Source organism: Microtus oregoni, unplaced genomic scaffold, assembly GCF_018167655.1.
Source record: "Microtus oregoni isolate MIOR12 unplaced genomic scaffold, Mior012 000073F_ref0000255, whole genome shotgun sequence".
In the NCBI taxonomy this organism is placed as follows: domain Eukaryota; kingdom Metazoa; phylum Chordata; class Mammalia; order Rodentia; family Cricetidae; genus Microtus; species Microtus oregoni.
The window spans coordinates 2,046,511-2,063,288 of record NW_024543986.1 but is presented as its reverse complement, the minus strand read 5'-3'; the positions used below and the strand labels follow the sequence as shown (position 1 = coordinate 2,063,288).

At 43.1% G+C, this 16,778-nt stretch overlaps 1 protein-coding gene across 1 annotated transcript in view; it reads left to right on the top strand.

Annotated features, from left to right (window-relative positions):
* The window catches only part of LOC121441116 (divergent protein kinase domain 2B), a 47,068-nt gene extending 37,922 nt beyond the window's left edge, over positions 1–9,146 (top strand). Inside the window, exons 3-5 of the mRNA XM_041642251.1 lie at positions 4,211–4,384; positions 7,418–7,706; positions 8,806–9,146. Of these exons, the coding sequence (XP_041498185.1) occupies positions 4,211–4,384; positions 7,418–7,706; positions 8,806–9,146 (804 nt within the window). The remainder of the gene's footprint in view (positions 1–4,210; positions 4,385–7,417; positions 7,707–8,805) is intronic.
* Positions 9,147–16,778: the final 7,632 nt, after the last annotated feature.

Genomic DNA, 16,778 nt, shown 5'->3' with positions numbered 1-16,778 from the left:
TTAAAATCACATTTTTGAATGGGGTGATGATGTGGGATTCCCCTCTGTATGCTTTGATTGCCATTGATTAATAAAGAACTGCTTTGAGCCTATGGCAGGGCAGAACAGAACTATGTGGGGAAAGCTAGGCTGAATGCTAGGAGAAAGAGGGCAGAGTCAATTGACACCATTGAGCTGCCAGAGGGGAAAGATGTGAGCTGTCAGCTGGAACCTTGCCGGTAGGCCACGAACCTTGTGGTAAAATATAAAACAATGGAAATGGGTTAAATTAAAATGTAGGAGCTAGCCAATAAGAAGCTAGAGCTAATAGGCCAAGCAGTGATTTAATTAATACAGTTTCTATGTGGTTATTTCGGGGCTGAGCAACCGGGGACAAACAAGTGGTCTCCTCCTACAGGGTGAGAGGAAGAAGCTTAAAAGAGAAGAAAATAACATGTGGAAGAAAAAGGGGAGAATCCTGGGGTAGGAAATATTTAAAGGAAAGAGGAAGGAGGCAGATAAGAGAAAGGTTGGTGTTGGGGAGATGGTCAACCAAACTAAGAATATATGGAAAAGCCACAAAGAAACTTACTGCTTTATGAGCTCACTGTGGTGTGAGCTCTGAATGAGAAATATATAAGCTCATGTATTGAACACTTGGTCCGCAGTTGGTGGCAATATTTGGAGAGGCTATGGGACCTTTCAAAGGTGGAGCACCTCTGGAGAAAGCTTGTCACTTGGGTTTTGTGGATTTATAGCCTGGCTTCACTTCCTGCTGGCCTTCTCTGGTCCTGTGCATTTCAGTTACAAGGATCAAAAAGTGTGTTCGAACCAATTAAAGTCAAAAAGGAAGCTAAGCTGGGCAGTGGTGACACATGCTTTTAATCCCAGCACTCTGGAGGTAGAGGCAAGTGGTTCTCTGAATTCTCAGATTTGGTCGGTGCTGTGGGATGATATTTCTGTATGCTGTGAATATGTATTCTATTGATTGAGCATTAATAATTAATATAAGCCTCTGAATGATTATTTGGAAGCAGCTATGGGACAGGGTAGTACAGAGAACGTATCGTTTATAGATCAGAGAAGCCTCTTTTGGTAGTAGATAATGGTCAAAGCAGAAACCCATAACTGATCAAAGTGCTGAGAATAAGTAACTGCTGAGTGCTTGGATTAATAAGGGTCACCTATGTAACACTTCCCCCTTTAAAATACGGGGATCATTGAGGAAGAGTGGGTGGAAGGACTGTGGGAAGTAACCAGGAGGAGTGCAGTGAAGTATGTCTTCTGGATATGGCACAGCTGTGGAATCACGAACACACAGAAACTGTGACTGCCTGTATAGGCAGGGGAGAAGGAAAGGAAGGACACGAGGGTAGGAGGGAGACTGATTGTAAAGAGGAGGTCAATAGAAGTAGAGAAGGGATTAGATAAGGTAGTGGAGGTGAATGTAATACAAGTATGTTTATCTTTTTTTAATTAATCAAATTCTTGAAATCACCTCTTTCACTCTCAAAAAAGCTCCTGGTTCAGAAGATAAGACAAATGATCCCCTTTACAATTATCCCTACATTACATATAAGATAAAAAACTCCCAGAACATGCAGTTGTTAAGTGACAGATCTGGGATTCGAACCTGCCAGCTTTTCTGTAATGGATGTGCTTGAAACTATTTCATCACACTGCATTCTGAAGGTCTCTGAAATCCAAGCTTGGTTGTGAATGTTGTCTACCCATCCAAGCAGAAATCCCTCTTTAGGTCAGAAGAGAACCAGGTTGAATAAAGAGAAATAGGCAGTCAGTTTGGAGAGGTAAAACAGAAATGTGTTGGAAGACTCTGGTAGAGGCAGGAAAAAGGATAAATCCAATACAACTTCACACACTCGTTACTCCTCTCTTGGGAACTTCCCCCCAGCAACCAAAATGGGACATAATTACAACTGCTCTCCTCCTCAGAGAACAACTTAGAGTCTCTGCAAAGTACCAAGAATCTAAACAAACAGAAACCCTGCCTAAGGAAAGATGTCATCAGAAGTGAGAGGACCTGTCTTATATAAAAACTTGGTCTTTGAGAGACTGTACCTTCCATATTGTTTACCCTTCCTAACAAGTCATTCGGCTAATTGAATATGGCTTTAATGTCTACTCAACTGTCCTGAGTATGCTATTCACTCTAACATGATCTAAGACAAACTCCAAATTCAGCACTCCCCCTGGGTTCATTTCCTTCTCTACCTCTACCCTTTTAGGGTGACTTTGTACCAATGCCTTAATATCAGGGACTCTGGGCTGATCAGCCTAGGTTGCAGAGAGAGCAACTTCCTAAGGGGAAAGAGACCTATCATAGCCTGCCCTAACTTATGGATTTCAAAGACAAATTGAAATTATTTAGGGACCATCTACTTAAATCTTCCCCTCCCTCCTCTAGTAACAGTGAGCTTAACTATCCATAACAATTGAGACAATTATTAAATTTCATTGTCTTAATAGTAGCCCGTTGATTAACTGTGATGCATGGTTAACCTTAGCTCTGTTTTACAAGCATACTTAAGTGCACAGTCGTGTAAAAGGTGTTCAGGTGTATAACTGGAAGTAAGTTTATTCAAATTCATGTCTTCTCCTAGAGGCTAGAAGAGGTTGAGAACAGCCAATTTTCCTCAAAGTAAAACTTCCTTTGCTGTACATTTCTTTCAGCATTCTAAAGTCAGTTGTTGGAGGCAACCTTACTGAGAAGAGCCAACTTCCAGTTTTAGGGTGAAAAGCCATATTTCGGGTCATAGATTTTCTTTCTCAGAATAACTGGTGTTCGTTTCCTTCATACATTTATATTTCCATCAGAACAGATATTCAGATTGTTCAGCAGTGGTAAATCGAGCAGTATTTGCTTTTGAAAACATCAAGTCAGTGAGAGCAACCTTGAGTGATTAATATACACTTTAGCTTAACCATAATGTGGTTTTCTGAAACCCAGGATGCTGAGTGTTTAAAAAGAACTTTTTGAAGGGTAATTCCTGTGAGGTGAGAGAAAGGGTTAAGGTTAAGTTTCCTGAAGCTAAGGTTAAGTTTCAATAGATTCAGGACTTCCTATCCTAACCACTGCCTTTCCTTCAGTGCCTCAGTAAAGCCGCATTTCCCTGAATTGCTAAAGCTGCTTGGCTTCCTTGGGACAAGGAACAAAGACTCAGTGAAGCCACTCTCTGGAAAAGGAATTTGTGGTGCTGCTGTCTTCATCTGTTTCCTATTGGCATGTGTGAACACCATCCCCAAGTCCCCAAGTTTTAAAAAACAGCTGTTTGTCTCACTAATGGTTTTTGAGGATGAAAAGTCCAAGAATTTGACACTAGCATCTGGTGTGGGCTCTATTATGACCCAGCAGAGGCATTATGTGAGATACAGAGCAAGCATTGTAGCTTAGGTCTCTCTTCCTTTTCTTAAAAAGCCACTAATGCTTTTATTGGGACTACCCTCTTGGCTATCCAATCCTAATTACCACTCAAGGATCCCACCTCCAAATACCATTAACATATGACTGGGATTTAAAGTTCCAATTTGAGGGACAAAGTCAAAACATGGCACCATCTCCGACTTAGCTTTTAGTATAGCAGTTTATAGGCCTTGTGCTCTAGAATGAAACAACGTTGTATTTTTTTTGTTCTAAATTTTCTTTCGTAAGTTTCCAATCACTTTGGTTCACAGTATCTCTTGCTTTCTTCATAGCTCTCTCATAGACCCTCTGTCTCAGATGGATCTCCAAATCTAAATCCTCAAGGGGATTGAGCTAACTTTACTGTCTGTCCCATTAGGAAGAGTCCTTACCTCGAAAATTCTGGATCCATCCAAGACAGCCTTATTCTTATCCTACTTCTCTAAGCAGGCAGTCATGGGAAAGGAGCTTCCACTAGAAGCACATGGACAGCAGTACGACTTATACTATTAATTCTCTTTTGATTTTGATTTTTTTTTCTGTATGGAAGCAAAAAAAAAAAAAAAGCAAAACTTCAAACTTTCAAAGAGGCAGAGCTGGCCTCCATACCCCCAGTGCCCCAATTCCTGCACGGCCTTCTATGCCCTCTCCCATTCTCTATGTTCCTCCCAGGGGTCTCTACCCTCTTGCTCAGTATCCTCAACCACCCATGGATCTTTCCTCTACTATTTATCTAGACTCCCAGTCCGATATCTGTGTCCCTTACAAGAGTCCAGTAACTCATCCTGGGTCTCTCTCATGTGTCTCCAGGGCCTGCCCAGTCCCTTCCTGCGCTGCCCTTCCCAAAGACTCTTGGATCGTGTGGTTCGACGCTATGCTGAAGTGGTTGATGCTGGCAGCATCTTCATGGACCACTTCACCGACCGTGACAAGCTGCGTCTCCTCTACACACTGGCTGTCAATGCACACCCCATCATTCTGCAGGTACTTGGTGACCCCCACAAGCTCTCCAGGTTATGTTACCACCTTGGAATTTCAGAGACCATCCATAAGTTGATTTTTCTCTCCTTCTTGCTTCATGTCTTGGGGCCACAAATCTGGGCTCATACATTTGCAACATCAGGTAAGTGTTTGACAGCCTTGGCAGCTAGTGAGGAAAGAGGTATGGGAGTGCAGGGCTGGGAATGTAGGTGACAGGGAACAGCAGTCAAATTTACAAATTGAGGCAGACAGGAAGGCATTCATGAATCTCTGCCACTAAGAGAAACATGATCTGAGCAAGTTTCATGGATTGGTGAGACAGCTACTCAGAGATATACCTTGAAGCTGTGTTTGGAAAGGAGAAAAAAAAACTGAAAGTGAAATTATTGAAAAGTGGTCAAATAAATGAGTACATATTAGGCCTGGGACACACTTAGTCAAAAAGATAGAGGCACCATGTTAACAGTTATCCATAGAATTCATGGAGCTAAATTCCCCCAGAACAAGGGTCAGGACATGGACACATAAGTCACATCATGGACAGAAAAGATACCAGAAGTCACAGGGGGAGAGAAGGGGTGAAAGAAGAGTAAAGGGTGAAGGAATGGGATGGGAGGAGGAGGGAGAAAGATAATAATAGGGGGAGGAAGAAAAGGAAAAGAGGAGGGAAAGCTTGGCATGGTGACACGGGCTGTATAATAAGACCATCTTTTTCTTTTTTTCTTTCTTTTTTTGGGGGGTGGGGTGAGACAGGGTTTCTCTGTGTAACCCTGACTGTCCTAGAACTCACTCTGTAGACCAGTCTGGCCTTGAACTCACAGAGATTTGCCTGTCTCTGTCTCCTGAGTTCTGGGATTAAAGGTGTACACCACCACCTGGCATGAGACCATCTTTTAAAATACCATAATATAAAAATACAGGTAGGGAAGAAAGGAGCCACAACACAGATAGTTCCTAAATATTTGCCAAAAAACTAATGGATGACTACACAATGAAGACTGTTGGTTATTAGGTTCTTGCTGCGTGCCAGGTGTGCTGAATAATGGCTATCATTGTCAATTATTTCTCACTACAAACCTCCAGAATGATATTGTCATCTCCATTGGGAATAAGACGGGAGAAGTGCCTTAGCCACTATCACCTAAACACAAAGATGTCTGCCATCAGAGACAACAAAAGCTATACTCTACCCATTAAACCTGCCTAGTGTCTTTGACATGCTAGCAGCAGAGAAGGAGCTGCTCTTTGCCCTACATGCTCAGGGGTCTTCTTGGAGGCCTTTTACTCACAACTTTTATTCTAACTTTTGTTGTCACCTTGGTTACCTGAAGGTCTGGTTCCTGAGAGACCTGACCTGGAACCATGTGGCTGAGACACCCCACTCAACCCTGGGCATTACCAAGAAAGAGTGTGGTAGGGGACCAAAGAGTGGTTTTGCATATTTAAACAAGATCAGTAGGTCCAGGTTGTCCCTTGGAGGCACATAGTGTATAAGGTACTCCAGTTAGGGAAGCTCAAAGACCATGACTCTTTATAACGTGACTTAAAAGAGGTAGAAGATACAGGAAAGAGAGACAGACAGGCAGACAGACAGACAGAACTTTGAAGTCTACTTTTTATTTTATTTTCTGTAGTGCTGGGGATGGGACCCAGGGCCTTGTGTTTGTCAGGTAAGTGGTCTGCCACTAAGATGCATCACTCAGACATACTTTGTTTTCTTAAGGTAAACAAAGGGGAAAGTGGTGTTTATAGTTTTGCTTGTCAGTTCTAGACACAGATTCATTGAGAAAATGATAAACAGTTGAGGCTCTAACACATACAGGGAATATTCCTTATGGCCCTACCAATAGATGAATACAAGCGGCCCATGGCTACTGAGAGAAAGAGAATCAGTCATCTTTCTCCATGGACAAATTCCCACATAGACTGTCCAATTCCAATGGTCAGCTCTGGTCACATGTACATATGAGTGACACTAAATGGACTCAGTAGGTTGTATATAATATATATGTGTGATTATATATGTCTATAAATATATGTATCTATGTGTAGCAATAATTAAGAATAGATCATGAATTTTGGAGAAAGAAAGGGGACACAGGAGTTAGGAGGAGGAAAGGAGGGGTGGGAATACAGGGTTCATTTATGATGTACAAAAAACAGACAAAAACAAATAAAAAAATTTAAAAATGGCCAAGAAAAAACAGCTAGGATTCCTTCCTAACTTTATATCACCCAAATCCACAAGTTGAGAGCTTTTTCCAAGGACAGAGGCTAGGCTATGCTTCCCCAGACCAATGTTAGTCTATCTGGAAGCTTCCCACCAGTGGAGAAGAATCTTTAAGTGTGTAGTTACCTGAACCATGCAGGAATATCCAGTCTAGCAGCGGGAACAGCCACCAGAATTATTCTTGTCCCATCTTAGAACCAGGTAGTTGTATTTATTCATTTATTTATTCATGAGCTCTGTTGACCAAGCTGACCTCAACCCTCCTGCCTCATCCTCCTGAGCAGCTTGAAGAAACCAGCTCACATGATACCTGATTTGTAATGTATTTATTTATTTATTTTTTTATTATTATTGTCTTTCAGTTGCCCTGAAGTTTCTCTTTTATTTTTTTCCATGGCCTCTTCCTAAGTAATGATATCTTGGAAAGTACAGACTAGTCATATTTTTTAAATGGCACAACTTAAAAGAAAAATACCCTGAATCCTGGATACCACTGAAAATCACTGAAGGTTGATTAGCATTCTCAGGTTCCACTTGGAGAAACTCGTAAAATCTGATCCACTGCATAAATGAGAGCGGCCTCCTTCCTGATTCCTTCCATTAGCAACACACTCCCAAAGTAGGGGGAGGGCAGGGCCTTACTATGTTCCAAAAGGTATGAAAAGATGGGGAAATGTTTTGCCAGCATGTTTTGAGATCCAGGGTGGCAATAAGACTTATTTGTGTGGGCTGTGGGTGAGAGGTAGAAAACAAACTCCTCTGTGAGATCTCTCTGTGTCTAATTCCTGCTCCTTCTGGCTTGGCAGATCTTCCCGGGGGCAGAGGGCTGGCCACTGCCCAAGTACCTGGGCTCCTGTGGTAGATTCCTGATCAGTACCAGCACCAGACCACTGCAAGAATTTTACGATGCACCCCCAGAGCAAGCTGCTGACCTTGCCTACCAACTCCTTGGGGTCCTGGAGTCCCTGAGGAACAATGATTTGAACTATTTCTTCTACTTCACCCATGTTGATGCAAACATGTTTGGCATCTTTGACAATGGGCATCTGTTCATCCGGGATGCCAGTGCACTAGGTGTCATCGACAAGCAGGAAGGTACTCAGCATGGGCTTCATTGAGCAGCTGTCAAAGGGGATGTTAGGGTGACGAAGGCTAAGGAGGGGTGACCTGGGCCTTTGTACTCTCTGTATGTCACAGAGTAATCCAAGTTGGGAAATGTTATTGGTCATAGCACAATATCTCCTCACCCTCATTTGAATTTTGGTTTTATCTTTATTTTCAAAGGGAAAATGAACTTGGTCTTGCCTGTAAGGGGCATTGTCCGTGGTGGTATGGACCCCCAGTGAGCCCTCCCAGGGTAGTTCTGGATCTCACTCACATACAAGTCACAGGCCCCTCTCCCCCTCAGACCCTTTCTCCTCAGATGCTCTTAGCCTTGGTCTAAGATACAACTGCTGGCCTAGTTCACTTTGCAGTTAGTGTTGACATATTGACCCTGTAAGGTTTGAAAATTACACAAACAGGGAACTGAACGAGGTGTGTGAGCAAGTCACAGTTCTCGTTGTTCACAACGGCTCAGCCAAGTGTTCTAGAGACCATTAAGCCCCAGTTTCTCAAGGTGACCAAATTTGTTGAGCCCAATAACAGGACAAAAGATTTTTTCCCATTTCTGACACTTTTTTTAAACAAACTCTGTAGAGGGAAAAAACCTTTCCTCACTTCCTGATTTGCCTTTATTAAGAAGAATCAAATTAAAAGAGAGATTGATCCCAGCTATGCAAACATCAGTTCCATTGTAACCTGCTAAACACATATTTTGGATGACATGTTTTCCTCCCTGACTTTTTATCCTAATGGTACAATAAAACCAATCCTAATACCATCCTCACTTCCCTAATTCAGTAATAACAGAAAAGTAACAATGTGGTTATAATTTTTATAATTATAGCCCAGCTTCTGGTAGAGACAAGTGGGTTTTCCATGCTTGGGCTTTAGCCTAATTGTAGGACAGTATTACTCAATGCTGTTCTCCAAAGGGGCTGCTGTGTTCTTGAGCCCTACATCTGATGACAGGGAAATGCTTGGATACTAAAGCACTTCACTCCGCAATTGTAATTGGCAGTCCCCCTTCACCCCGTCCCCATCCCCACAAGAATAGGTTTACAATATCTGATATTTTCCATGTTTCTTCTAGGCAGCCAAGCAGCTTCCAGGACTGGAGAGAACAAAGACATTTTTAGCTGCCTGGTGTCTGACTGCACCACCCAGCTGTCCTCCTGTGACACTGTCCCTGAGAAGCAAAACCTGGTGCTGGTGTGTCAACAATTGCTGCCTCGACTTCTCCAGGGAAAGTTTCCTTCCCCTATGCAAGAGAAAATAGACTCTGCTCTCAGTCTGTGTAGCAAGAATGCCAGCACAGACATGGAAGTTTTAGGGGCCACCAACCTACTGAAGGACATCTTAAGACCACTGAGAACCTGTGACCCTAGATTTGCCTACCGCTACCCAGACTGCAAGTATAATGACAAGTTCTGAGTGACTGGGGCCTAACTAGCTTGAAGGGACAATCCACAAGCTCTTCCATGTCCATGGATGAGTTGACACCAAATTAGAAGAAGAAATTTCAGTTTAAATATTTAAGTACATTCCTTTCCTAGGAAACACTCAAAACTAGTGAAAGAAACTTGTCTAACATGCTTGCCTTCAAGTCCTCTAAAAGACAAGTGTCAAAACATGAGTTTTCTTAGAGAGGACATGCTATGGGGAAGGTAAACAGGCAAAAGCTGACAGGCAAACTCGTGCTGCACTCTGACCTGCCAGCAAAAAAAAAAAAAAAAAAAATTGTCAATGCAAGAAAGTTTTTCTGGATGTCTACAAGACCAATATGGAGCCATACACCAAGAGAGCTCCATGTCTCCCACGAACAGATCTGCTGTATTAGCCCTGTGTGTTCAGGGATATGCAGAACAGGCTGTCCAAGTGTGACTACAGCTTAGTTACAAAGACAGATTTCAGAGCACAGCAGCCTGAGGGTACCAGACAGGTTTCATTGTTCATTGTAACTTCAGCCTGGGACCAGGGCCTGGTCTCTTCCATACCACATGCTCCAGTGCAAGACTCAAAGGAGTCCTAAAATTTACATCCAAATGTGACCTTACAAGTTTTATTTAAAACAAACAAAAAAAAACATTTTTTTAAAGGTCAACCAATGGAATGCATTTTCCTCTGCTGTGCCTTTAAAATATTTAACTACATGGCTTATGGGCCTCTGTGCATGCCTCCTTAATAATTATAAAGGGCTCTTAGACCTTTGCCTAGCCTCCCTACTAGACTTCTACTCCTGGGAATTGATCAGTCTACCTCCTTTCTTCTACCTCTAAATCAGCACCTTGGAGGTCAGAACACTCAGTCAACAAGCCTTGCTGCACCCATGGGGAAACAGAGGCCCAGGGAAGATGTGATTTGCTTGGATAATGCCGAAACCCTCCCTACCAGTTCATTCACCTGTTGCCTTCCCCATCAGTCTCAGACACCCATCTTGAACAATTCAGTTCTAATTTCTTTCACATTTAAACATGAATCCCTATCTTGTGGTATACTGGGGGACCTTTCAGTTTTGCCTTTTGACTGCTCCAGACACTCTCTGTCCCCTGGAAACCACAACAGTGAGGATGGCAGGCCAAGCTGCTGCAAGGACTGGCTTGTCATGCTTGAGAAGCTTTAAAGCTGATGTCTTCTGGTTGACTGTTGAGAATGAAGTCCGACCACATCTCCTTACTGACTTGCTGGGGTATGTGCTCCCAGACAGCCTCCTGACCAGAACCCAAGGAAGGGGCTACAGTCTCAGACTCCCCAAAGGTACAAATGAACATAAGACTGTCCTCAGGACTCTCCAAGACACATGCCAGGCCTGGCCTCTCTCAACAGAACCATTGTTTTTCCACTAAATACTGTAAGTGACTTTGAGTGACGCCCCAGGGTGAGTTGAAAAATGGAACTTACTGTAACCCTCTTCTTATTCCTCTATCACATATCTGTGGGGAAGGTAAGAAGGGGGGACAAATGAAGACCTCTCCTCTGGACCAGTGACCTGGGACTCTAAAGAGCTGCTGAGTCTTAGAAGGGAAAATAGCCCTAGACACCTCTTGAATCTAGACAAAGACATCTTATGTCCTCCTTGATCGCATCCCAGGAAAGAGCAAAGAACAAAACTATCTGAGTACCCCCTGGAAAATAGTGGGATATTTGTTTTTAGTACAAGCTAAAGCAAACTACATGTTTTTGCAGCTGTGTGCAGATCCGCAGGGCAGGCCAAAGGAGGACAAACAACTCTTAGGGCCTAACACTTTGGAGTGGCCTGGAAATAGCTCCTCAGCTAGTGACCTTTTGCAAGATCAGGAAATAGAGAAGTCCCTTTTCTCATGCCTTTTGAGAACAAAGCAGACTTGCTCTTTTCATCGTGATTGAAGATCCAGGCCCCCTCCTAGGTCTTATCTCCAAGGGATATACTCCCCACTATCTGCCATCTGTTTATTCTCTGCCGCTACTTCTACAAAGGGCACCTCTCTCTCCAACGCAGGAGAATAGTAGGCAGACAGCACTGACTGCCAGCCCTTTGGGCTCTGCCTTGGTCACTCTGTGGCTTCACTCCAGGCCACACCCATCCTAAGGCTTATCCATACCTAGTCACTGGGCTTGGCAAGATGTGATGTCTCAGGCAATTTGGCCCACTTAGCTACAACTCTGATGGGTAGTTTTTATTCCAAAATTCTCCATGAATCAGACCAAGACTTTACTGGCCCTTCATCACAGTCCAACTTCCCCTACTCCTCCTTTCCCTCTGAATTCTTTTCACGGGTGTTGGCTAGACAACTTGTGCCCATTTTGTGCCAAAATGGTAGCTCCAGAAAAGTATTTTCACATCTTAATCCTCAGAAACTGTGACAATTGCCTTATATGGGATATGGTTAAGGATGCTGGGATTTTCCAGGATTATCTAAATGAGTCCTAAATGGCAGCCCATGTGTCTTCATTATGAGGGAGGTCAGGGGACTTTTAAGAGAGAAGAACCAGTGAAGTGAAAGCAGAGGATAAGATTGGAATGAGGGCAATTATAAGCCTCCAGCAGTCACCAGAATCTGGAAGAGGCAAGCAATGAACCTTCTGCCATATCCCCCAGAGGGAATATGGCTCTAATGCTACCCTAACTTTAACCCAGTGAGCCCCAAGAACTGTGAGAGGATATAAATCTATTGGTATACACCACCTCCTGTATAGTGATTTGTTTAAATACCTTCAGCAATCCAATACATACTCCAAAGTCTACTGAATATCAGCTTCCAGAGAGCTCCAACTGCAATACTTGTCCACAGTCTACCATGAGCAAATAGAAAGTAGTCCTTGGGCTGATGATGTAGCGCACTGGTAGAGCCCTTGCTTAGCATGCTCACGGCCCTAGTTTCGGTCCCAGTACAACAGAAGCATGTCTTGGCATGGGAAGCATGAGCTGTAGCCCCGTGTAAGGATAAGGGCTTCCATCCTCCAAAGCTCTAAACACCACTGAAGAGCCTGCTCAGTCCTCCATTTATGCAGAGCCTTTAAAATATGCCAGCCACTACAGAACACTTTCTGAACCTTGTCCCTGAAATTCTGGTCCACATGTTTGTGCCTCATTTGAGTATGATTTCAGGAAGACCTGTGTCCTGCTTCCCCATCCGTCTGGGAGCTTCCTGAGTCTGGGTGTAATGTGGAGAACTTTGTGTTCCCCTCAACAAGGGAGGGCTGGACCCAGAGCAGAGGCTGAGAACAATGAGTGCCTTCTTTAGCCCTTCCCTACATTGTTCACATACCATACTGGCTACCCATCAGATGGAAGACTTCTCAACAGGCAAGAAACAGTTGAGTCAGCACCCAAGAGCCTTCAACCAGAATAAAATTATCACCAGCTTCTCTCTGCTCCCTGGGATTTGAGTGGAGGCATTATTTCGCCAGTTTTTGTCAGCTATGCCTTTTAGCCTCTAGGACTGGCTATGTGACTTGTGGGGCCCAAAGACAAATGAAAATTTGAGATGGACCTGTACAGAAACAACTAATAGTTGCAAACTGAACCAGCAAAGCTAATCTGAGGCCCTCTGCTCTATAGATTACAGGCTCACCAAGCTGGCCCAGGGGACAGACTGCAGATACGGATTCCCCTTACACTTGACATTGAGTCTTACTGGCATTGGCTGAGGGCTCATTTAACCTTCACACCAAAGGGAGCAAGTTTAGGACAGTGATGAAATGTAATATATGCCGAAGGCTTATGAGATCAGACTCCACCAACTGCAGTTATCAGGAAGGTATAATGCCAGCTCACCCACAAGTCTGACTTAGCACAGGAGAATGCTGGCTTCAGTGTTTTGTTAAGTGTGATTGTTTTTACGTTTCCTGACTGTGGTCTTGCATCGTCTGACTTCTGCCTATAAGTGATTCCCTAAGTCTGAACACTTTCCCTGGTGTTAACAGAAATACTTTGTTGAAACTGAGGTCTTTGGTGGAAAGTCCAGATCTCTGGAAATAGACTGACTTGTTATCAAATCATGATTATCTTGTTACTGTATAACTTTCTCCATGTTATTTATTTTTTCCAGATATCACTCTTTTTGTGTATAAAATATGGAGGAAGAGATTTACTCTTGCAGAAATATTGTCCCCTGTAAGTGATGTGGGTCTCTTTTTGAAAGGAAAGAACAGAGGCATTCTCTATAGAGAACATAGTGACATTTTGAAGGAAATTCTGACTCCTACCCAGGAGGCAACTGGCCCTCTGGCTGCTGACAGTCTGACTGTGGTCATTTTTGGTGCTTCTCCCATTCAGACCCTTGGTCAATCATGAAAGGCAACTGGGCAGCTTCTGTCCCCACCTCCCTCCCTAGCCTGGCCTTCCATCAGGCTCAGAAGGGAATCTTCCAGTGAACATGGTACAGGGAGCCTTACCAAGTCCATCTGTGCTCATTATGTGAAGAGAAATAAGGACATAATGTCCCAGTGAGCACCAGTCTCCTAGCTAGCTCATGGTGCTGTGGCTCCCCTATCCACCTTACCCCTGCTTTTCACACACATTGGCCCAATTGAGCTCACAAGAACATAGGATATTCTCTGATCAGCTTGCAGCTCTTGAAGGAATTTCAAATGATAGGAAAAGCTTGACACCCAAACAGGGGACAACAGCATTTGCAGGTTTGCTTGAGTATTTGCATGAGTAAAGAATGGCTTCAGGCCTGTACTGTGACCAGAGGGCCAGCGTGGCAATCCCAAGGAAGCAGACATGTATCCCTTTGGATCCTGTTGCAGTCAGCATAGCAAAAATCAATATATCCAAGTTACTGTTTGCAGGAATGTTAGTCTTTGCAATTAAGCAATAAGCACTTCATTTGTAATAGCAAAATGTTGGAAATATATTTCTACAGAATAACCTCCAAGGCATCCATACAACCGAGTGCCACCTTGTACAGAAGGATGATGAGTGACTCTGAACTCACATGAGGAAACGCACCATAAGCACTTAAAACAGGCTGATTTGTGTGCAGGAAGAAGAGCTATAAAATCCCATTTATGTGCCTGCTCACTTGAAATATTCTAAACTGCATACTATGAGGAATTGGAAGAAATTACATGATTGTATATCAGAATACATCCACAGTACAGGCTAGAAAAGATGAAGCATGTCTGGAGCTCCATTAGGAAAACAGCAGCCTTAGTTTAGCTTCTTCATGGTTAAGGTCAGGGTGAGAGATGCTTGGTCATTCTGTCTGTACAATGTTCATGTTGTTGTTTGTGTTAAGTCATGAGTACAGAGCAGCCTTGTTTTGTCTTGATCCCTCTTAGTCAAAGAGGGGCCTTGTTTGATGTTGGCATTCTGAGAAATTGTGTCTAAGGAGAACAAAAGGGCTGTGCTGTGCTGGCCAAGCCAGCTGTGGGTAACACCGAGGCTAAGGCTTAAATGACCATGCCAATCCAAATCCACCCCTCTAGGGTGCGCATCTCCTTCTCTGTAGGACAATTGGTAAATGTCAAATATGGTCTATAGGTCAATAAATGGGGCTGTTATGAATATTAATTTTTGAGTATCAGTGAAGATTTTGGTTGAGTGATGTGTTAACATATGAGGAACCTGAATGAAGATAATAAATGGATCCTACATTCTATTTTGTAGCTTTGTAATTTAAAAATTTTTTTATATTGTGTGATATGCTCTGTGTGTGTGTGTGTGCGCGCACGCGCATGTGTGTGTGCACGTGTGCGTGTGTGTGTGTGTGTGTGTGTATACCACAACATTCATGTTGTTGTCTGGCATGTCAGGGTTGTGCTGCACAAAACAAAATGCACATATCAAAATACCAAAGCATTATCTATGTGACACAATAGCCCTAACAATGAGAAGCACATGGAAACTGAACTAGCACCACAAGAGGATTCAGGTCACCCATAGGAGGTATAGTCGAGGGCAGTGTTAGTTGGGTAGAAGCATTACTGTTCCATTTCCATTGTTACTGTCGTTTATCTCCATCTCTTTGATCCAATCTGTTTATGTGAATGTGTCCATCATGGGACCAGGGCTACTTGTATCACAGCTGAAGAAAACAGATACTCAGAGCCCAGATTCTTTCCCTATTATACACAAACAACAGTGTTCTTTGGAGAGCAGCTACCAAACACAATCTAACCCACCTCCCCACCCTGGCATTCCACTGTCATACTTTAGCCAAATCCATTTGCATCTTGCCTGTACCTGTAACAACTCTCTGAAAAGAAAATCACTCATTAAGGGGACTTGTGCCAAAAGTAAGTCAGTAGTATTTGGCTTGTTGAAAATACAAATATTTTAATATGTTATTTTTTTAAAGATCCTACCCAGGGAAGGCAAAATTTCAGGAAAAGAAGCAAGTCATGGAAACTATTGAAAAGCAATTTGGTAAAGTTCGTCAAGAGCCTTAAAAGTGGAGTAGTGGGGAGAGGAAGGGAAAGGAGCCTAAAAAGGGATGGCACACTCTACCTAGTAATTCCACTTCTGGGATGCCGTCCAGAGGAAGCCATCAAGAATGCAGAGATGTGTGTGCAGACCAACTGCAAATTAATCATGGGTTGAACATTCATGACCTTCACTGAATGAGAGTAAGTAGTATTTTTAATAGGTATAAATTACAAGACAGAGTAACTTGGGAGAGGAGAAAACAGAATCACAACTTTGAAAGCCCAAAAGCAAACAATTTTGAAGCAAAAGAACAGGATTCTAAATTGGCAGCAAAGAATGTGAGAACCAGATCAATTCATACCACAAAACCCTTCCCTCCAAAAGCTTGAGACTGACATCAGATCACACCAGAAACGAGGACCGAAAGGTGGCTGTGGTTTGTATAAGGCTTCTTTTTAAAAGCAATTGGATGTCTGCCCGATTCCTCAGCTTTCAGATCCAATGTCAAGGCCCTCAAAGATCAACAAAGAATAAGACACTCTATTATGTACTGGACAGTGCATGTGCAGAGAGGGCCTGAAAGTTTGTGTGCATGAAGACTCAAAATTCCCAACCCTCTCCCATACCTCCAGGCTAGAGAATAGATGAGTGATCCCTAATCCCAGAACCTCATGGAAGAGACTGACATGAGAAACTCCTCGAATAACCCCCTCATCATGTCCCTACCAGGTCACATCCTACAACCCCCATGTGCTTTCCAGAGCACTCAGTCATCTTTTTAGTTCCCTGCTCCTTTTGTTTTCCTTCTGGTTTTGAGTCCCAACATTATTTTGAAATGACCTCAAGCCTTCAGAAAAGGTGATAGAAAAGTCGAAATGCCTCCTGTGTACCCTGTATCTGCATTGCTCTTTATTTGCTTTTTTCCCCATGCCTGCATTATCGTACCACCCCTCCCTCTTCACCCATCTCTCTCCCTGGATGGCTCTGATGCCTCACGCTCCACCTTTTATATTCCTACTGTTTTCTGGGCTATTTTGGGAAGATCACACATGTGTACCTATATACTTGAGTCCATATCCTAAAAGCAAAGAATTCTATAATCATAGTTTGAGGACCCAGACCAAAATAGTATCACTAAAAAACTGGTAGCCAACTACAGCACTTCTTCCAATTTTTCTAATTTCCCTCAAACTGTCCTTTAAACAAATATG